Raw genomic sequence first — 23847 nt, 5'->3', positions numbered from 1 at the left:
TAATGCAATGGATCACAACCAACTCGCCCAATCCTCAGTTCAACAGTTCATCTCTTGTACCTGGGCTTCTTTTATGTGTTGCAACCTGGAGCTTTTCCCGGGCGGCGCAAGGCCGGTCGCCCAGCCCACGGCGGGAAAACTGCAGCCGGCGACCTTAGGGGGTGGGCTCGGTGGACATCGTTGAGCGTGGGACCGCCCATCGACGCGGACACGACATGCCGACGCCTCGACGGTTCCGAAGTCGCCGGTCACCGTTCACTCCGACACAGCGACGCTTCCTCGACACAACGACGCTTCGACGGTTTGGAGGTCCGCAGTACCCGCTCGCTTCGACGCATCGGCAATGACACATGACATCGCCTCGACGATTACGCCGCCTGCGCTCTCCGGTCCCTCCGACACACTGACGCCATTAGAAAGCACACATCACGCCGAAGAATTCCCGGTGCCAAAGCCTGCAGACAACGACGCCTGTGCCCGAGAATCCTCCCCGGAGCCTCCAATTCGCGAGCGGCTTTCCTTAGACATGCCTGTGATACCTGATGATCGCCACGTTCGAGCGTTATTAGATACTGGTGCTAATTATTTGATTCTACGCAGCCAGATCGCCACCATTCTCAAAAAGGTTCTCAAACCATGGGCTGGCACACAAGTTCGCACTGCGGGCGGTCATCTGGGGGCACCTCTCGGCATGTGCATCACCCGAGTTCAAATCCGGGCGTCCACATTTGTCGCCTGCTGTCTTGTTCTGAATAAATTTTCGCGCGACCTCATCTTAGGTGTCGATTTTCTGCGTGAATATGGGGCGATTACTGACCTACGCGATAACAAGGTCATGTTTTCAAATGGAAATGCTGGCGCCCTCAGCAGTGCACCGCGACCAAGCCAGACGCTTCGAGTTTCTACGGATACTGTCACCCTGCCGCCTCGAACCAGCCCCTTCATTACGGTTGAGTGCGAATCATTTCAGGACGGTGACGCATCGCCGAAACCAACCTTTCATTACTGGTGACGCAAGGCGTGTGGTGGCCCGCAGTCTGATCCATCTTAATAGTGGCCAGTCACAGGTACTTGCTACCAATTTTACGCACGAGTATCGGAATCTTTTCTCGCGGCACTTCCGTAGCCTTTGTCGAAAGCATCTCCGCTGTTTCCGAGTGCTTCTCCTCAGAACCAGTGCAGCCTCCTTTCTCCCTCGAGTGCCTCGATGTCAACTCCGCGCTTTCAACCAGCCAACACGAGCAGCTGTGTGCACTATTGATCGAATTCAGAGAGTGTTTCGCCTCCTCATCGAAAGTGCGTCAAACTATCATAGCCAAGCACCACATCCTGACGTACGATGACGTACACCCAATCCGTTAACACCCCTATCGCGTATCGTCTACAGATCTCGAGCGCGAAATCATTAAGTCCCAAGATCAGGAGATGCTCGAAGATGATGTTATCGAGCCTTCCAACAGCCCATGGTCCTCGCCGGTCGTTCTCGTTGAAAAGCAAGACGGCACTCTGCATTTTTACGTCGACTACCGGAAGCTGAACGCAGTCACGAAGAAGGAAGTTTACGAATTGCCACGTATTGACGACTCTCGACCGCCTTCGGCGCGCTCGGTATTTTTCGTCCATCGACCTTAAAAGTGGCTACCGGCAAATCGAGGTCGATGAACGGGATCATGAAAAGACGGTCTTTGTCACTCCATATGGCCTTTATGAATCTAAGGTTGCACCTTTCGGTCTTTGTTCTGCGCCTGCCAGCTTTCAGGGGATGATGGACACTGTCCTTAACGGCCTTAAATGGCAGTGTTGCCTAGTCTAGCTCGACGACGTGGTGGTTTTCGCCGACTTGTTTAGTCAACATCTTGAACGCCTGCAGACGGTCCTCGAAGCTTTTCGTTCAGCTAACCTCACATTGAAGCCCCAGAAATGCCATTATGATTACCAGGCGCTGAAATTTCTCGTCATGTCGTCAGCGCCGCTGGCGCGAAGCCCGACCCCGACAAGCTTGCAGCCGTGGCGGAATTTCCACCCCCACGTGACAAGAAAGCTGTTCGACGTTTTGTAGGGCTCTGCAGTTACTACCGGCGTTTTCTCGGAAATTTCGCTGACCTCGCAGAACTGCTCACTCGCCTCACCCGCGACGCCACACCTTTTGTTTGGTCCAACGAGCAAGACGTGGCTTTCGCCGAGCTCCGCCTGCGTCTTCAAACGCCGCCCGTTCTTGGCCATTTTGATGAGCGGGGTGACATTGAAATGCGCACCGACGCCAGCAACATCAGCCTCGGCGTGGTTCTCGTGCAGTGCCAGGATGGCGTTGAACGAGTCATCGCTTATGCAAGCCGCACTTTATCGCGTGCAGAGATTGACTATTCCACGACAGAAAAAGAATGCCTCGCCATTATTGGGGCCGCTGCGAAATTTCGCCCCTATCTTTATGGTCGCCCTTTCAAAGTGGTCACTGATCACCACTCTTTGTGTTGGTTGGCCAACCTGCGTGACCCGTCTGGACGCCTGACGCGATGGAGCCTTCGCCTGCAAAAGTTTACCTCGCCATTGTCTGTAAGTCCGGACACAAGCATGAATACGTCGACGCCCTCTCTTGTGCGCCTGTCTAACTCGCTACACCCAACACGCATGATGACATCAGTTTCCTTGGGGCGATCCATTTTCCTGATTTGGCGACTCAGTTGCGCGCCAATCGAGCGTTACGACCCCTCATTGATTATCTGGAAGGTCAGTCGGCCACAGTTCTTAAATGTTTTTCTCGACACCTGTCGTCGTTTTCCCTGCAATGAGCCGTGCTATATAAGAAGAACCCTGGGTTCCAGTTCGCGAGCGTATCTCCTCGTCCTGCCGACAACACTTCAAGAGGATATACTTTCAGCGTTCCACGACGAACCAACCTCTGGCCATTTTGGATACTCTCGCAAGCTTCCCACAATATGCCAGCTGTTCAACTGCCCTAAACTTGCCAGTGTTGCGAAACGCTATATGCAGAGCTGTCGGGAATGTCGGCGCCGTAAGGCCCCGGCCGCCAAGCCTCCGGGGTTCCTCCAACCTATAGCACCCTCACGTGCCCGTTTTGATCACGTCGGCATGGACCTTCTCGGACCTTCTCCCTTTATCCTCCGGTGGCAACCGGTACATCATCATTGCCACACACTACCTCACTCGATGCGCCGAGGCCAAAGCCTTACCTAGTGGAACAGCGTCCGAGGTTGCGGATTTCTTCAAGAATCAGATCGTCCTTCGGCACGGCGCCCCGACCTACGTCATTACCGACCGAGCGACCTCCTTTATTTCCCAGCTGATGGCCGAATTTTTTCAGCTAAGCGGCACGACCCACCGTAAAACTACTGCTTACCACCCGCAGGCAAATGGGCTGACAGAGCGGCTTAATAAGGCCATGGCGGACATGTTGGCGGTGTACGTCGATGTGCAACACAGGACTTGGGACATGATCATACCGTACATGACATTCGCCTATAGCACAGCAGTTTAAGAGACGACCCGTTTCACACCGTTCCACCTCCTCTACGGCAGGCAGGTTTAGACGATGCTCGACGCAATGCTATCTTGCGCAACTGATGATCAACTTTCTGCTCACGCTGAGGAGTTTGTGCACGAAGCCGAGCAGGCTCGTCAGCTAGCACGTCTTCACATCACACAGCAACATAAAGACTCACGCCGATACAACCTACGGTAGAGACAAGTCTTCTACAGTCCCGGCGACCAGGTTTTTGTGAATGGATTAATGTTCGACGGCGAGGCTTGTCCGAAAAACTGATTTGCCGCTATTTCGGTCCTTATAAAGTCTTGCGGCTCATCAACGACGTTAATTACGAGGTACTACCGGACGCGCCACTTTCACAGCAGATAAGCCGTCGACCACCTCGTCCAGAGATCGCCCATGTTCTACGCATGAAGCCGTATTTTGCACGGTGACCCCCAGATACTTCGAGACTTTCTTGTGTGCTTGTGTGTGCTTGTGTTCGGGCGCTTTTCTGGGCGCGTTTTTTAAGAGGGTAGGAATGCCAGGTGGCGCTGACGCAAAACGACGTGGACGCTGTTGGCGCGCGGATTGAAGGAAGTTGAAGTTGGCCGTTTTTTCCCACCGAAGGATGTGCTGCCGAGCTCTCTCTTGTCGGGTCCCTGTCTTGCAACCAAAACCGTGACAATATGTTCACTTCATAAAGTTTCACGCCCTTTTTTCATTTTTGGGTTTCTTTTCCTTCTGGTTCATACTTGTGTTGGCCACCCTTGGATGACTGTGGACTAGGTTGTAATCTTTTGCCTCCTGACTGTCACGTGGTTTTTGGCATATATTGTGCTGCGTTTTCCTCGAAAATAAAGAGTTGTTAGTCAGCGCCTGTCCTGTCGTCAGTGCTTTACCTTCTCGTGTCCCCATTTTCGTGTTTCCGCGCTGGTCATTTAGGATCATCTCCTTTGCACATGGCATATTCCTTAAATGTATGCAGATAGCAAAAGTGAGCGTTCTTTTCAAAGGCGGCGATAAACATAGCCTCACCAACTACAGACCGATTTCTATTCTTCCAGTTTTTTTCAAAGGGATTACAAAAGGCTGTTAACAACAGGATGACTGAATTTTGTGAAAAGCATAACATACTAGATAAATCTCAGTTCAGATTAAAAAAAAAGTCTTTCAACGGAATTAGCACTTCTAACTCTATAAGAACTCATTTTGTATGAAATAGAAAGCAAATTACTAACTCTAGGCGTATTTGTTAAGTTCTCAAATGCCTTCGACCGCATAAATCATACTATATTACTAGAGAAACTTTCAATCTACGGATTTCAATGGGTAATCCTATGTTTAGTGGAAAGGTATCTCCAGTATCGTCAAGAAAGTTTGTACATTAATACTCGCATATGTGAAAATAGGCAAGTTAACAGTGGGTGCCTCAAGGGAGTATCCTCGTCTCATTGCTGTATAATATTTATATTAACGGAATAACATCTATCGATGATTCAGCTACATTTGTTATTTACGCCGATGATGCTACCATATTTTTAGTTCACCTACACCGGTGGGCTTATTCGACCGGGCAAACCTTACATTGTCAAAATTGCACAATTGGAGCTCTGTAAACTCAATAACAATCGCACTACTAAAACTAAAGCCATTCTCTTCAGGGCAAAAAATCAGGACGTGTTCGTTACTGACAATCTAATGATCGGAACATCAGTCATTGACATGGTCTATTCCTACAAATGTCTTGGGGTCATATTCGAGGAACATTTGTCTTGGAATTCACATGTTGACATGGTGGCTAACAAAATTGCCAAAGTAGTTGGAGTAATAATCAAATTACGTTCGTTTTTATAGGCCAGAATAAAATTAGACTTCTTTTATGCGCACAGAAAGACGACACAAAAAGGCAAGGTAGACAGGACGGAGCGCAACTTTAAACTGTTTTATTCCAGAAAAAGTACATGACATTTATACCAAAAAGAATGGATAGTTATCAGAGCCACGTGCCGGCCAGAACCCGGGAAAAAGCACACAGAAGGCACCGGTGACTCACCTCATATGTAATTTATCTAAAAAAGCAAAATCTTTATCATATATTGTCACAGATGGTGCACTGACACATGAACTACCGCTTTTTCTTATATGGTAGCCTTCAGCCAATTCTCGCGCAAGCGTGTCAGTACTCCTGCACAAGATGCTGGTGCCTTGGAGCGTTGCATCACACATTTTTTTTGCTTTCTGTTTTTTGTCGTTATCTTTTCCACACTCACTGATGTGCGCCGGCAGGTGCGAACAGGTACCGTTTGTGTATCGTCTTTCTGTGCGCATAAAAGAAGTCTGAGTATGAACCAACTAGCCCAACAACGTATATTACAGAATAAAATTAGTTATTGATAACTCGATCATTCTTTCGTACATTAGCTATTGTCATATGATTTGGGGGACTACCACTGCCTCTAACATGAACAAGCTGTTGTTACTGCAGAAAAAGGCAGTGCGTGTCATTTCGCACTCCTCATAAGACGCTCATACAAAACCCCTCTTTGTTAACCTGAAGGTCTGCCCAGTCTGCTTTCTGCATAATGACACATTACTCAAGCGATACTTAAAAGCCAGAAACCAAGGAAATAATATCATTTCAACATTATCGAACCTGCTGAGAAATGATAATGTTTATGAAACCCGTCACCATGCAATATGGCACATTCCATCAGTGCGCACGAACTACGGCAATCAGTCATTACGCGTGAGATTACCGTTGCTACTATATATTCGTAATCTATGAAACAAAAATCTATAGGCTTAAAAAAACGTAGAAGAAAGAATACGTCTTTTCCTACAGTTTATAACAACTTTCATCACCGTGTCACTTTCTATTGTTTTTCCTAACGTTCCTAATGTTGGCGTTGTTATCGGGTTTCCACCTGTGCTTCCCTGCGGTCCTCCTTTGTTTTACTCAGCCATTATCCATGTATCTACCTGGTATATTACCGAGAATGTTTTTAGTAGTATATTTGTAATCATTTGTCCACAGTCATTAATAAGACAATTGTTCATTTAGTTCTCAATCAGGACTCTTTATGTTTTCAATTATAAATTTGCAACTCACGTTGCCAACTATCATTTATACATGTCCGTACGAACATGAATTGTCAAGGGCACAGACCCCGTCAAGCTGTCTTCAGGTTTTGTCGGTGCTCCAGACCTCTGTAAAGATGTCGAATAAAGATGAATGAATGAATGAATTAATGAATTAATGGAAACTTCGAACTGCAAGCTACCTTGCCTAATTTTAATATCTTTCGTCATGATCGAGATGAAAAACGAGGCGGAGGTGTGTTAATAGCATCTAACAACGATCTGCACTGCACTAAAATAGATGTACCCTACCATCTAGAAATACTGCTAGTTCGCACTAATGTTTCACACCAACGTTTAATATAAGTGCTTGTTACCGTCCTCCCGACGCTGACGCCCACTTTTTCGAGCATTTTCACAAGGGTTCTCTCTGCACACTGTCACATTCCTTTCCTAACACGCCAGTGCTTTTGTCCGGTGACTTTAATTTTCCAACGATACCCTGGCCTGGCATAGCACGCACAGTTTCTGAATCCTCAGGCGAGGGCGAATTTTGCAATACTTCTCTTACCTTCGGTTTCTCTGAGCTTATTTCCTCCCCTACAAGACATAATAATCCAGCTTTCTTGATCTTCTTTTCGCCAGATAGCCTGACAACTTTTCTGAGCTGACATCCTTGCCAGCGCTAAGCCATCAATCCGGTATTCCCACAACATATCAGTCACAATTGGCATATACGAAAAAAGTAGCAAAGAAAACCACCTTTTACGACAGAGGAATTATGTCACGTTTAAAGACGAACTAACATAGTTTTGTACCCATTTCTTTGAAAAGTTTCACAGTCATACGCGGGAAGTCAACTTATTAATGTTCAAATCCAAAATGCAGCATATCATCAAATCCCACATTCCCACCATTACCGTAACAGAGTGAGCGTCTTCACTCTGGTTTAACCACTCACTGAAATGCCTCAGCAATAAAAAGAGAAGGCTCTAAGCAGCGCAAAACAGTGTACCAAACCATGCGCATGGGAAAATACTATCGCATTGACAAAGAGTTTCGGTTCCCAGCTCCTAAAACTAAATGTTCATTTTTTTCATCTACAGTACCTAATATGTTGCGTAAAAACCCGCGTCATTTTTGGAAGGTTATTACCTCATGTTTAAGAACACCTATATTTTTATGCGGCAAAAAAAACTTGGTATTCCCGATTCTGATGCTCCATTGACACTAAATTCAAGTTTTTTTCCGTTTTTACAAAGGAACCGGATGGTAACCCTCTTCGTTTTCCTGAGTTTTAATATGCTGTTATGCCTGAAATAGCTTTCCATTACCATGAAATTTGCAATCTAATAGGTCTTCACTATCCACCGGTATAGATGACAAACTCAAAAGTGCTGAAAATACAAACATACCACCAGTGTTATTTTGTCAAACAGTGGTGCCGCTGGATTGGAAAATAGGTAAGATCATTCTAGTCCCTAAAAATGGTTCTTCATAGATTAGCCTTGACCACCGACCCATTTTCATTACTAGCATTTGTTCTAAACTAATAGAGCATGTCATATTTTCCCACATCATGAATGTCCTAATTTCTAATAATTTCCTCCATCCTAGCCAGCATGATTTTGTTTAAACGTTGTCTTCTGACACACAACATGCTCTTTTTAATAATGATATCAGCTCTCAATTAGATCTGAACCTACCGGTAGACTCTGTGTTGTTAGACATCGAAAAAGCATTTAACAAGGTTCACCACATTAGACACTCCTTGAAACCTTTACGCTTAAATCTTAATCCTTTAGTTTATGCTTGGTTATGTAACTTCTTACCTGGCCGTCATCAGTTTGTTTTTGCAATAACCACTCTTCCCATCTTCCACAGAGATCCCCGGTGTGCCACAAGGTTCCGTTCTTTGTCCCCTCATTTTCTTTTTCTGTATTAACAACCTTCCTGATGGCGTTTCTTCTAACATACTACTGCCGACGATTCCTTTATTTACAGGCCCATTAAAAAAAAACTCGGGCGTCCTTGCTTTACAACGTGAATTACACTGTAGAGAAGTGGTGCGAAACTGGCTTTATGTCCCTTAACATTAAAAAGCTTGAATCATCTCTTTCCACCGTCGCCACTCCTACTTAGCCCCTAACTTTATGCTTGGTAACTCAGTAATATCACCTGTGACGTACTACGAATACCTTGGAGTTATTTTTACACACAACTTTTCGTGGTCCTCTCACATTACAGGAATTACTAACAATGCTAACCGCACACTTGGCTTTCTAGGCAAACACTTGAAATTCACCTCCCCTTCTGTAAAGATTATTGCTTATTAGTCTCTTGTTAGACCCAAACTGGTATATGCATGCACATTTTAGGACCCTCATCACATTAACCTTTATAGCAACCTCGAATCAGTCCATAACCGCGCTGCTTGTTTTATTTACAATGACTATTCATATCTCACCAGAGTCACATCGCTGAAACTTAATGCAGATCTTCCGAACATTTAAATCTGGCGCAAACTAATCAGGCTTAATATCTATTATAAGTTTTATTATTTTCTATTTGATTGCACCATCAGTTCATTTACACATAGCTGCTTTTCCCGTACAAACCATTCAAAATCTTATACCCTGCGCTTGCGCGCACATCTCGCATCTTCATTCAGGATCGATGATTTTCAATCAAAACTTGAAGTTGACATTGATAGCTTTGTGGATAACATTTCTGACAAATTAATATTGAAGTTTCAATCCTCAGAAATAGATAATTTGAAAGTGAAGAGCCAGATCAACAGTCTCTAGTCAAGTGTGGCATCCCTAAAACAGCACGTAGAGTAGTTGCGCAACGAGCATTCCCTCCTTGCAGCTGATAACCAGGTGTTGAAGTCTTAAAACAGTGAGCTAAAAAGCAAGATCACTGGTCTTGAACAGTATTCAAGAATGAATAACGTTGACGTAAAAGGCGTTACTTACACACAATGTGAAGATTGTGTAGCTATCATCAAACCAGTGGCGATAAAATTGTATGCCCGTTGACTCCCGCTGACCGCCTTGTGCCTCATCGTGTTCCCACAAAAACAAAGATCAGAAGAACATCCTGGCCCGCTTTTTCTTGAGTACCAAAAAATCACAATTTATGATCAAAGCGCGGAAAGCTGGTCTCAACTTCTTCCGACATTGGTATCGAGGCCTCCAAGGAAAGTTCCTTTTTTGTGAACGATCAACTGACTGTGGAAAACAAGGCATTCTGCTATAAGGCTTTTCGCTGAAGAAAGAGAAAAAGTGGAAGTTCCTCTGGACGGAAAACTGCATGGTTAATTTTTTTATTTGAAGAAAATAGCGCCAGAGCATAAAAACCACGAAAAGACAAGGACGAGACACAAAGCGCTTACTCACAACTAATTTTATTGAAACCAAGCAGCGCCTTTATATGGCGACGTTTAACTGAAAGAGAAGAAGGAGGAGGGCAGGAACGGTAAAGAAATCTAAGCGACCATCACAGCGAACACACATGAGCAAGCGGTAACCAAAACAAAAAAAGTTAACAAAGATTATTTAAGGGCGGCATCTAAAAATTCGAACTCGGACGAAAAAAGTGAAACAGATGGGGTGCTGACACACCTATTGCCAAGTTTCCTTATGTAAAAAGCCTCCAGACATTCACGTGCCTTCTTATCTGTGCTTTTGCCAAGAATCTTAGTCTGACTCAATCGAGCCTCGCATCCGTCGCAACCCATAATATGCGCTACCAAATGTGAATATTTATCCTTTAAATCTGATAAATTTCGGGCATGTTCCCTCAAGCGCTCGTTGATGCAGTGCCCAGTCTGGCCAACATAGGTCTTCCCACACTTTAAGGGGATAGCATAGATCACTCCTGCGGAACACATGATGAATGGAGAGTCGTGCCTTATCTGGCAACCCCGCTTTCTTTTGCTGCAAATACGGGGGCACAGCTTTTTCAGATTGTTGGGGGCGGAAAAAACGACACTCACCCCATGCCTGTTGGCCCTTTCTTCAAGTTGTGAGCTGTTTTGTGCAAGTAAGGCACCGCCAACGTCTTCTGTGGCCTGCAACGAACCTCTCCGGAGTTTCTTCGTGTTCCTTGCTTAGGTTTTTTTAGAAGGGTCTCGCAGACAGCAGTAAAATCTGAGCAGGGGAACCCAGCCGCCGAAAGCCGGCTCACCTGATTCTGGAAGCTAGCCTGCAACTGATGCGGGCACGACTTAACAAAGAAGACTCCAAGCAATGCGACGCTATTGCTCTTTTCACCGTGTTTGAGTGCATAGAATCATAAGGCAAAAGATCTTTCTTCGCGCGCGGGTAATAGCCCCAGGAAACATGTCTCTCAAGAAAGGTTAGTTTTAGATCTAAAAATTGTAAGACGTTAGTGTCAGGAAGTTCATGGGTGAACGTGAGCAAAAGTCCATGTTCATTAAAAGCATTTAAAGCTTCACCTACTGTAGAGGGGTAGGTGAAGGAAGTCTGCTTTTTTAAAAGCAGTAAAAAATCGTCCACGTACCTAAATACCTTTAACCCCCCCCCCCCCCCCATTAAAAACTATGTCTAATGACTGGTCAACTTTTGCTAAGAAAATATCGCAAAGGATGGGGGCCACACAGGAACCTATGCGCACACCCTTGCGCTGCAAAAAAGGCAGGTTGTCAAAACTTATAAACGTAGAACTAAGATAAAACTGCAATAATGCGATAAAGTTGTCAACCGACAAACCTGAAGAATTTTGGACAGAAACGTCACCGTTTGCTTCTATGCATTCCTTTACTGCCGCCAAGAGCTGTTCTTGAGGAATCGAATAAAACAAATCTTGCACATCTATGGAAAAACCAAAACCAATATCCTCGGTACTCTGTAAGTATTCAACTACAGCTGTCGAATTGTTTGAAGAAGGGATCGTCCATCCGTAGTAATTTAAGTTGCTTTTTCAAGAAAGTACTGACGTTCTTTTGCCAAGAACATTCTTCACTCACGATAGTCCGGAAAGGTACATCGGGGTTGTGAGTTTTGGCAGTAAAGAAAGCATTTAGGCTATTACCTCGGCAGTTTTTTATATCTTTTGCGAGATAATCTAAATTTTTGCTACCTAAATCTAAATCCTAAACCTAAATCTATGCTATCCTCTTAACGTGTGGGAAGACCTATATTGGCCAGACTGGGCGCTGCATCAACGAGCGCTTGGGGGAACATGCCCGAAATTTATAAGATTTAAAGGATAAATATGCACATTTGGTAGCGCGTATTATGGGTTGCGACGGATGCGAGGCATGATTGAGTCAGACTAAGATTCTTGGCAAAAGCACAGATAAGAAGGCACGTGAATGTCTGGAGGCTTTTTACATAAGGAAACTTGGCAATAGGTGTGTCAGCACCCCATCTGTTTCACTTTTTTCGTCCGAGTTCGAATTTTTAGATGCCGCCCTTAAATAATCTTTGTTAACTTTTTTTTGTTTTGGTTACCGCTTGCTCATGTGTGTTCGCTGTGATGGTCGCTTAGATTTCTTTACCTTTCCTGCCCTCCTCCTTCTTCTTTTCCAGTTAAACGTCGCCATATAAAGGCGCTGCCTGGTTTCAATAAAATTAGTTGTGAGTAAGCGCTTTGTGTCGCGTCCTTGTCTTTTCGTGGTTTGCATGCTCTGGCGCTATTCTCTTCAAATCAAGTATGCACCAACTCGCCCAAAAAGAAGTGTTAATGCATGGTTAATGCACAGAAAAAGACAGACATTACGGTGTACCACTTCACTGAGGATACTGACCTGTCACAAATAGTCTAAACCATTCGCTTCGGCTACTGTTCCTCCGATGCTTTTTATTTTTCGACCAATCAACTCAAATACTTCTTATCGGGTTCCACACACTCAGCAATTAATCTAAATGCAAGAAGTATTAGAAAAAACATGATGTTATTTTCAATGCTCTTTCTATGTTACCCAACCCATCTTTAATGATCGGAATTTCAGAGACTTTGTTAAGTGAGCATGATAAAAATCTGTTCTCGTTTCCTTCATACGCGTCAGATTTATCCCCCAGATAATTTTCTAAGCATCGTGGAGCTTCCAGGTTCAAGGTTAGTTTATTCCATGTTTAGGGTACAAGATCAGAAAAGACAGTGGAATACAGAAGGAGGTTCTAAAGTCGTAGACTGTGGATGGGACCTCCTGTAAGAACAATTGTAAAAAAGAATATACAGAGAGCAGATGCAAAATTTTAAAGTTGCTGGCGTCAGTAAAGAGCAGTGAGTGAGATACAAGAATGCAAAAAGATATTTGAATGAAAAAAGATTACACACCTAATAGCGTACAGAACAACACAAAACAAAAATCATAGAATGAGGTAAGTGACAAAACTAGTACCATTTACCATGCGAAACTCTATTTGGGGGATTGTAAAAACTGACGAATAGCGAATTTAAAGGTAAAGATATTTTATGATTGCTTAATGTTAACTGGTAATGAGTTCTATAATGTAGCAGAGAAACGAACTGTTTGTGTTCCATAATCAGTGTTAGGTTTGGGGAGTAAGAAGTTATTGTGATTAGCAAAACGTGGGTCGATGCGACGCGGATTTTCGTCACTGGTACTTAGCGAAAAAGGAACTAGCTCCTAACAGATTTGAACTTAAGGGTACATAGTTTGTAGTCGATTATTTAGGACAGAGGTAAAATATTGTCTGATAGGAGCAGACGAGGGGCATTTTAAATGGTGTGGCTTTAAGTGATAACGCGAATTTCTTGATTTTGGATAGTTTACAAAGAAGATAAATGCGAATAATAATTGTTTCCGCAAGGTGAAATGCAATAATTAATGTGGGAGTGGATGAACGAATAATAGAGGGAAATGAGAATGGGAACACGAAAATACGGGCAAACTTTGATTAGTACTCTAAAACTATACGCCATTTTTCAGGAGATGGATGTGATGTGGGTGTGAAATTGAAATGTTTGTCCAGTACTACACCTACAACGGTTACGTGATCAGCTGAAATGATGGAGTTTGAGCTTATGCGAACTTGACGGGTTTTCGCAAAGAATTTTATGAGGTGTTCTAAAAACTTTAAAGCTAGATTTTAATGCATTAATGGACCGCAAACTATTTCTGCACCAATCGAATTCATTCTGCAGCCGCCGCGGTGGCTGTGTGGTTATGGCGTTCGGCTGCTGTACCGAAAGACGCGGGTTCGATCCCGGCCGCGGCGGTCGAATTTCGATGGAGGCGAAATTCTAGAGGCCCGTGTACAGTGCGATGTCAGTGCACGTTAAAGACCACAGGTGGTCGAAATTCCTGGAGCCCTTCACTACGGCGTCTCTCATAGCCTCAGTCGTTTTGGGACGTTAAACCCTCATAAACCATAAACCAAACCGAATACATTCTGCGCATGAATGTGAAGTTCATCAACCACTTTATTGATATCTGAATCCAAGGTTAAAATTGTTGTGTCGTCAGCATAAAGAAAACAGCTGTACGTGTTTGCAATGCACCAACTCGCCCAACAGTCCGTGCTCCTGGGAATTATAAAGACACCTAGGGAGGTCATTGATGTATAATAAAAATAGATGAGGTCCAAGAAGAGAACCTTGCGGAACACCATCGTTAGTAGTCTTGAATTTTGAGTACGTTCCTGAGATGAACACTACTTGTTTTGTATTCAATAAAAAGCTTCTGATTTGCGAAAGTGCAGGCCCAGTTATGGCGATAACGTCAAGGTTATTGAATAAAATATCATGGTTGAGGTAATCAAAAGCTTTGGAAAGGTCAATAAACACTGCACCGGCAAAGTTACCTGCGTCGAAGTGGGATTAATTTTATCGGTGAGAGTGATCACAGCTAATTCAGTGGAGAATCCCATTCTGAAACCGAACTGGTTAGGTGAGAGAGTGTCAAATTTTGTTAAGTAGTTGTTTAATTGGATAACAAAGGCTTTTTCAACACTTTTGCTGACAAAATGATAAAATGGCTATTGGGCGGTAATTAGAAATGATTTGTATATCTCCCTTTATTAAGACTGGAATTAGCTATGCCCTATTCAATACAGTAGAGAAAGTGTCTGATTTCAAGACCAGGTTAAGAATAACGGCGAAGACATCGCAAATGAGATGCGCAATTAACTTAATATGGGACGATTGAATATTATCGAGACCTGGACTGGCGTCTTTCTGATTGCGTATTATTTTGCCGATTTCATCAGGAGAGACAGGGAAAAGGAAAGTGCTTTGGGGCGATTGTTGTAATGTTCGATTAGTGGCAGTATTTAAAAATCCTGAAGCTAGAGCAAATGAATCACTAAAGGCTTCAACAAAGTCTGTGGGATTGGTATAAGTTTCTTTACCGGAAGTAATTGTTGATATCGGAGCTTTCGAGTTTTTTTCTCTTAAGAAAGAAATTAACAAGTTTTTATTGCTTACGAACATTTTTTCCTGCGCGACTTATTTCTCTTTCATAGTACTTTCGCTTCGCTGTTCTCAGGATCAAGCCAAATACATTAAAATATTTCTCATCACACGCCAACTGCCTTAAGTTAAATGCTTGCTCTTTGCATTTTCTATAGAGGTTATCCTTCTTTCTCAAGCTGCTTAAAAGGCTTGATGTCATCCAGGGATTATTCGGAGTTGAAAATCTCTTCTTGCGACTATATATTGTAGAACAATCATCGATGGTATTAGAGATAGTAAGAAAGAACTGATTGAATGCAATATCAGCGTCATCAAGAACCTTAATCACTGACCAATCAATAATAGCAAACAGTTCATGGAATAATGCAGAGTTCAATGTTTTTTTAAGGAACTGAGTGAAAGACAGGATAGTAATCTGTTATATCGGCTTCTATGACACCTGCCTCAGGGGTGGACATTAGGTTGGCTAAAGCGTTATCTATGAGGGACCTTGAACCATTAGCGGAAATGCGTGTGGGAATGTTGATAAGATTTTCACAGCCATGAGTATTTAAAACTTGAATATGATCTACATATGAGCAGCAGTCGGGATCTAATGTGTTAATATTGATGTCACCTAATATTATAATATTTTTGCGTTCCGTTGACAATACCCCTAAGACTGAGTGTAGAGCTGAGCAGAAATCTTTGACATGGGACGAGGGTGACCGCTATATGCAGCCAAGGACTATATTTTTTCTATCTAGTGAAAATAAAGATTCGTCTGGTTCGATCCATACAGATTCATTATTTCCCTCTTTTAGCGATAGATCAAGTGGACGACGATAGTGTTAGCAAGAGGAAATAAAGATCGCTGTGCCACCGTGCGCGCGATCGCTACGATCGCACTACTGAGCGCTTTATGAAGGCAACGTCTACAGGTTCTTGTCAGCATCAGAGAGCCAAGTTTCGATCACGCAGATTACAGAGAATTCGTGTTGAGTGGCTGACAATAGGTTAGTAAAATCGTGCGAATATTTTTGTAGAATTCGCGCATTGCCATGAATAAAAGATGCGCAAGAAGGGGAAAGATAAGAGTTTACACTTGAAGGTATGAGGCCATATTGATGGACGAGATTGGAAGAAAAACGCATAATCTCAAACGAAAAAGGAAAGGTCGGATTCAGACTTAATGCGGAAAACGTGGCTGGTCTCTGTCTTACAAGCCAAAATTTGGCAATTTTTCTTCCAGAGAAATAGCCACCATTTTTCTTTCTTGAGTGTTCGTGCCTTACTGACAAGTTTCTTGTTTTCCAGAGTAAGGTGGTCATTTATAATTACTGGCTCCTTTACATCACCTCGGAGACCTAACGCACCGGTGTCAAGCCGTGACTTACGAGCTTCATACAAGGAGTCGTTTATTTTAGCGCGGGAAATGAAGCCAGCAATGATGTTCTGCCCTCACTCAGCGGGCACCCAGTGTACAATGTCAAGGTTGGCTGTGCCAACAGGGCAGCTTATTTTCTCTTCAGTCGACGCCACAATTGCAACACAGTCCTGGCCCTGTGTGCAAGGCGCACCTCTGATTTCAAATTATTGATTCTGGAATACTGATCCTGATTGGCGATTTGAATTTTTAGCATTTCATTCTCGAGTATGAGCGCTTTGTTTGCGGCCAAGGGATCCGCTTGACTGCTGTGAACTTTTTCGACTATATCATTCAAAAGCGTGACACTAGCATCCATGTCAGACGCTTCCTTAGTCCAACTAAGTCTAGACCAGATTCTTGAACCTAAATATTTACTTCTGTGAGCAGTTGATTAAATATGTAATTCATCTTGGCCTAAAACATGCGCCTGTTTACTCACTTTTTTAGCCAGCTCTACATTATTCGGCACCATGAGCAATGCGCAGACAATGAGCACCGCGAAGAGAAGAAAATTGGCAGCAGCAGTGGTTGCAGTCAAGGTAGTCCTCCAAATTGCAAAAGAGCAAAGGCACCAACCTGGCTAAACAATGAACCAAGCTTAGCCGTAGGTTCGATGACCGCAACCACTGCTGCATTGAAGGCGGGGGTCTCGAGGTGACGGCATTTATGGCTGGAAGAAGGCTGCTTGCGCCCGCGCTAGAGTGAAGGCACGGTTCTGTGGTATACGTATCAATGAAGACAGTGTGGTATCTGCCCCGTTGACACGCGGCAGGAATCAGACAAGCTTTCAGGAATTTGCAATGCTGAGCAGGCACTTTGCGGTCTGCAGGGGTTTGGAAACCTTGATGAACAATAAACGATGCTTAGCGGTAGGTTCATTGAGCGCAACCACCGCTGCATTGAAGCTGGGGTTCTGGAGGGGACGGCTTTTAAGCCTGTAAGAAGGATGTTTGCGCAGGAGCTACATCGAAGGCACGGTTCCGCGGTATACGTATCAATGAAGACAGTGTAGTATCCGCCCCGATTACACGAGGCAGCAAATCAGACCATCTTGCAGGAAGACGCAACGCTGAACAGGCAGTTTCGGTACTGGAGGGGCTTTGAAACCTCGATGATCAATGAACGATGCTTAGCGGTAGGTTCGATGAGCGCAAACACTGCTGCAATGAAGCTGCGGGTCTCGAGGGGACGGCTTTTAAGCATGGAAAAAGGCTGCATGCGCAGGCGCTACAGCGAAGGCACGGTATCGGGGTATACGTATCAATGAAGACAGTGTAGTATGTGCCCCGTTGACACGTGGCAGAAATCAGACCAGCTTGCAGGAAGATGCAACGCTGAGCAGGTACTTTGGTGTCTGCAGAGGCTTGGAAACCTTGAACAAAGAACCATGCTTAGCGGTAGGATCACTGAGCGAAAATACTGCTTTAATGAGAAAGTAATCTTTGAGGATAGTGAAACAGAATGGACCTATACCAAATTAACTAGATTATTGGAGCAAGAGCTAGCTAAGGTGCGAGTAATGCTAAAAGGAAAAGACGCGAACCAAAGATTTGGTGGGATGAGGAGATCAAGATGGCGCAAGAGAAGCGTCAGGAAGCGTCCAGGGAACACAGATATGCCAAGAAGGGGGAACCAGAAGTTGAAGTAGACAGAAAATGGGATACCTTCATAAAGTGTAGAAGGGAAGCATCCTATTTGATTAATGAGAAAATTAGAAGAAAGGGTGCCCAATAGATGTCAAAAGTAAATGAAAAGGTAAGAAAACCAGCTCAAACATTCTGGAAGCATCTAAATGCAATGAATAATAAGACTATGCTAGAACATATGTTTATTGTTACAGGTCAGGGTATTCGACTAGAAGGAGATGAAGCGATAAAACACATAGGAACAAGGTTGACAGAAAAATTTAAGGAAATGTATGTTGCACACAATTTATCAAAGGAGGATAGACCGGCTACTGCAATAGCTTCACTTGAGCAAAGAGAGTGAAAAAGGGCAGAAAAGAAGATTCCTAGTGACACGTCAACAGGACCAGATGATATTTCGATTATAGTAATAAAAAAGCTAGGACAAAAATTCAAGCAGACATTAATACAGGTAGTGAATAAAATTATAGTGGATGGGTAAGTCCCCGATGAATGGCGATTAAGTAGATTGAACATGACATATAAGGGAAAGGGTTTCAAAGCTTACATAAGGAACTACCGTCCCATAACATTGACAACTGTGGTGTACAGGGTGGTGATGCAGATTATAAAGGACAGATTACAGGCTTGGGTGGAGAACGAGGGGGTGCTAGGGAAGTTACAAAATGGGTTCCGGAAACAGAGGAGGTTGGAGGACAATCTGTTTTCATTGACGCAGTGTATAGAGATTGCTGAAAGGAACACAGGCCCCTATGGCTAGCATTTCTGGATATTAAGGGAGCCTACGAAAGCGTTATTCAAGAGTATCTGTGGGACATACTGGGCACATTGGATGTGAAAGATGGTGTAATTAATCTTTTAAAAGATATATATAAAGGTGCCAGAGTGCTTCAAAAGTGAGAAAAAAGGTATCAGAGCCTGTAGAGATACAGCGGCGGCTTAGGCAAGGATGTCCTCTGTCTCCTCTGTTGTTCATGTTGTAGCTGCAAGGGTTGGAGACCAAGCTAGAGAGTAGCAGGCTAGGCTTCAACCTTTCGTTTTTCAAGCAAGGAGAATTGATTAAACAGTCATTACCCGGACTAATATACACCGATGATATAGTGCTAATGGCTGACAGCAAGGAAGATTTGCAGAAGTTCATAGACATATGTGGTACAGAGGGAGATAGATTAATTTCAAGTTTAGTAAGGAAAAATCTGCAGTCATGATATTTTATGATGAGGTCGGTGAGCATAGAGTACAGGAGTTCAAGCTAGAAAAAGTGGATGAGTGCAAGTATCTTGGGGTGTGGATAAATAACAGCGCTGAGTTTCTGACAGAGCATGAAGAATATGTAATGAATAAAGGTAGTAGGAATGCAGCTGCCATGAAAAATATGGCACTTTGGAATTACAATAGGTATGAAGTGGTAAGAGGAATCTGGGAAGGGGTAATGGTTCCTATCCTGACTTTCCGTAATGCGGTCCTCTACACGCGACCAGATGTTCAAGCAAGGTTAGAAATTAAACAACGTGGCGTAGGGAGGCTAGCTTTGGGAGCACATAGATATACACCAAATCAGGGAGTACTAGGTGATATGGGAAGGGCGTCGTTGGAGAGCAGAGAAGCTAGCAGTAAGAGAGCATTTGAGGAGAGATTTAGAAAAAAGGGGGAAAGGCAGTGGGCTAGGAAAGTTTTTAGATACCTGTATATAAGGAATGTTGACACGAAGTGGAGAAAGCGGACTAGAAAATTGACAAGGAAATATCTGGCCAGCAGTAGGGAGGAAAATCAGCAATTATCACTTAAGAAAAAGGTTAAAAAAACAGAGAGAGCTTTGTGGAAAACCGCGATGCTGACCAAACCAGCACCGGGAACATACAGAATCTTTAAGCAGGAAATTTCAAAAGAAAATGTCTATGATAATTATAGGGGAAACTCTTTGTTGTTAGAGGCCAGGACAGGAGTTTTGCGATCAAATACCTATAGAGTCACGTACCTTGAGATAGACACGTTGTGCGTTGCGTGCGGAGAGGAGGAGGACACGGCTGAACACTTGATACTTTTCTGTAAAGGGCTCCACCCTACAGTGGAAAGCGCGGGGCTGATTTATCCAAGGCATTGGGGTAAAACGACAGTGAAGGGAAGGTAGTTTTTAAGCGGGTAGAAGTAACCAAGCGAAAGTTATTTTATTGGTGGCTAAAATCAAGAGAAGACTAAAGTTTCAAAAGTCATGGCTAGGTGGCTTGGGCCACCGTCTGATTTAGAGGGTTCAGCCGTATCCATCCATCCATCTATGAAGCTCTGGGTCTGGAGGAGACGGCTTTTAAGCTTAGAAGAAGGATGCTTGCGCAAACGCTACAGCGAAGGCACGGTTCCGTGGCATACGTATCAATGAAGAAATTGTAGTATCCGCCCGTTGACACGATGGAGGAAGCACACCAGCTTGCAGGAAAATGCAACGCTAAGCAGGCACTTTAGGGTCTGCAGGGGCTTGGAAACCTCAATAAACAATGAACGATGCTTAGCGGCAGGTTCAATGAGCGGTACCACTGCTGCAAAGAAGCTGGGGGTCTCGAGGTGACGCCTTTTAAGCCTGGAAGAAGGATGCTTGCGCTGGCGTTACAGCGTAGGCACAGCTCTGTGGTATACGTATCAATGAAGACAGTGTAGTATCTGCCGCGTTGACAGGAGGCAGGAATCATACCAGCTTGAAGGAAGATGCAATGGTGAGCAGGCACTGTGAGGCCTGCAGGGGCTTGGAAACCTTGATGAACAATGACCGATGCTTAGCGGTAGGTTCGATGAGCGCCACCACTGGTGCAATGAAGCTGGGGGTCTCGAGGTGACGGCTTTAAGCCTGGAAGAAAGATGCTTGCGCAGGCACTACAGCGCAGACACGGTTCCGTGGTATACGTATCAATGAAGACAGTGTAGTATCTGTCCCGTTGACACGTGTCAGGAATCTGACAAGCTTGCTGGAAGCTGCAACGCTGAGCAGGCACTTTAGGCTCTGCAGAGGCTTGGAAACATTGATGAACAATGCACGATCTTCGCGGTAGGTTCGAAGACCGCAGCCACTGCTGAAATCAAGATGGAAGCCTCGATGTGACGGCTTTTAAGCCTGGAAGATGGATGCTTGCGCAGGCTCTACAGCGAAGGCACGGTTCCGTGGTATACGTATCAATGAAGACAGTGTACTATCCGCCCCGTTGACATGAGCAGGAATCAGACCAGCTTGCAGGAAGATGCAACGCTGAGCAGGCACTTTGAAATCTGCAGGGGCTTGGAAACCTTGATGAACAATTAACGATGCTTAGCCGTAGGTTCGATGAGCGCAGCTACTGCTGCAATGAAGCTGGAGGTTTCCGGGTGACTGCTTTTAAGCCTGGAAGGAGGATGCTTGCGCAGGCGCTACAGCATAGGCACGGTACCTTGGTATACGTATCAATGAAGGCATTGCAGTATCCGCCCCGTTGACACGAGGCAGGAATCAGGCCAGCTTGCAGGAAGATGCAACCTTGAGCAGGCACTTTGGGGTCTGCAGGGGCTTGGAAACCTTGATGAACAATGACCGATGCTTAGCGGTAGGTTCGATGAGCGCAACCACTGGTGCAATGAAGCTGGGGGTCTCGAGGTGGTGGCTTTTAAGGATGGAAGAATGATGCTTGTGCAGGCGCTACAGCGAATGCACGGTTCAGTGGTATACGTATCAATGAAGGCAGTGTAGTATGCGCCCCGTGGACACGAGGCATTAATCTGACCAGCTTTCAGGAACATGCAACGTTGAGCAGGCACTTTTGGGTCGGCACGGGTTTGGAAACCTTGATAAACAATGAACGATGTTTAGCGGTAGGCTGGATGAGCGCAACCACTGCTGGAATAAAGCTGGGGGTCTCGAGGTAAAGGCTTTTAATGATGGAAAAAGGACGCTTGCGCAGGCGGCACAGTGAAGCCACGGTCCCGTGGTACACGTATCAATAAAGACTGTAGTATCCGCCCCGTTGACATGAGGGAGGAAGCATACCAGCTTGCAGGAAGATGCAACGCTGAGCAGGCACTTTGATGTTCTGGGGCTTGGAAACCTTGATGAAGAATAAACGATGCTTAGCGGTAGGTTCGATGAGCGCAACCACTGCTGCAATAAAGCTGGGGGTCTCGAGGGGACGGCTTTTAAGGATGGAAGAAGGATGCTTGGGGAGGCGCTACAGTGAAGGCACGGTTCCGTGGTATACGTATCAATGAAGACAGTGTAGTATCCTTCCCGTTGACACGAGGCAGGGATCAGACCACCTTGCAGGAAATTGCAACGCTGAGCAGGCACTTTGGGATCTGCAGGGGCTTGGAAACATTGATGAACAATAACCGATGCTTAGCGGTAGGTTCATTAAGCGCAACCACTGCTGGAATGAAGCTGGGGGTCTCGAGGTGAAGGCTTTTAATGATGGATGAAGGATGCTTGCGCAGGCGGTGCAGCGAAGGTGCGGTCCCGTCACAATCGCGGTTTTCGTTATTTGTCTGTATCGTTGTATTCACAGCTTGTTTACTGCATTGCTAGTGTTCTCTTAAGCGGAGATGTGGAAACTAATCCTGGACCCTCTCACAGCAATCCCGGTTCAAAACCAGGCACACGTTCTACATCTTCTTCCGTTAATGTTCAAGTAGCAAGCACTGATGACGCTTGCTCCACTTCCAATCAGCCAGCTATTAATGAAATGCTTGCCGAATTGCTTGCGGGCCAGAGAAAAATGGCCGAAGATATTGCAGATATAAAACGTTTCCAGCAGAGAGTGAACTCTCGTTTTGAGGCACTTGAATCACGAGTCTCTGCTCTTGAGTCATGCTCGCCGACCTCGAACGGCGACGCAAGCGACGGGGCCGTGCAACGCCAGTTGAATTCGTTGTCTGAGATTGTTAGCAAACTTGCTTCAAGAAATGATGAGCTGGAAAACCGTTCTCGCCGAAACAATCTTATATTTCACGGTCTTGCTGAAGAAGATGAAGAAACTAACAAAGCTCTGTTCATTGCGGTGACTAAGGTATTCATCGATAACCTTCAGTTGGATTGTCCTAAAATAGAAAGGTATCATCGGCTATGTAGAAAGCAGGAAGGGCGCCCTCGTCCTGTCATCGTTAAGCTACTTGACTTTCGGGAAAAAACTCAAGCGTTAAAAAATGCTCATAGGCTCAAAAATTCAGGCATTAGCTTATCCGAGGATTTCTCTGCTCACGTTCGATTGATCCGGAAAAAAATATGGGATGCAACACAATCTTATCGTGACAGTGGCTCGAAGGTTCATTTGCGTTATGACCACGTGTTTATTGATAGCATCCGGTACAACTGGGTTGATGTTGAGAAAAGTTTGGTCAAAGATTTGAAATCAACGCCCCCGGACACTGCTGCTGCTAATGCTACTGCTGCCAAGCCACCCGCAGATTCTGACTGACGGGACACCGTCGCCAACCTTCGTGTTCTGAACATCAATGCCAGAAGTTTAGTAAACAAGCTTCCAAATTTTATCTCTTTAATCCTAACTCATTCGCCTGAAGTCATTGCGGTCACCGAAACGTGGCTACATGATGGTATAATTGGCTCTGAAATAACTCCTCCAGGTTTCGTTGTAATTAGGGCGGACAGGCAGCATGGGAAAGGAGGCGGTGTCGCTCTCTTCATTAAGTCTAGTCTGAAATTTGTTTAAATTTTCTGTCCCTGTCGAAATAGAGTCAACTTGGTGCAAACTGTACGTAGGTAACAAATCATTTGTTATCGGTGCAGTGTATTGACCACCAGGCACTTCCGTAGACCACGTGCATTCTTTAAGTAACTTCTTGCATTCTCA

At 44.7% G+C, this 23847-nt stretch overlaps 1 protein-coding gene across 1 annotated transcript in view; it reads left to right on the top strand.

Annotated features, from left to right (window-relative positions):
- Window positions 1-23454, top strand: part of LOC144102795 (uncharacterized) — a 51269-nt gene extending 27815 nt beyond the window's left edge. Inside the window, exon 3 of the mRNA XM_077635956.1 lies at window positions 22634-23454. Coding sequence (XP_077492082.1) covers window positions 22634-23454 — 821 coding nt within the window. The remainder of the gene's footprint in view (window positions 1-22633) is intronic.
- The last annotated feature ends 393 nt before the right edge of the window (window positions 23455-23847 follow it).

This window comes from Amblyomma americanum, chromosome 8 (assembly GCF_052857255.1).
Source record: "Amblyomma americanum isolate KBUSLIRL-KWMA chromosome 8, ASM5285725v1, whole genome shotgun sequence".
NCBI lineage: Eukaryota > Metazoa > Arthropoda > Arachnida > Ixodida > Ixodidae > Amblyomma > Amblyomma americanum.
The sequence above is the reverse complement of the archived record's forward strand: the minus strand, read 5'-3'. Positions and strand labels throughout refer to the sequence as shown.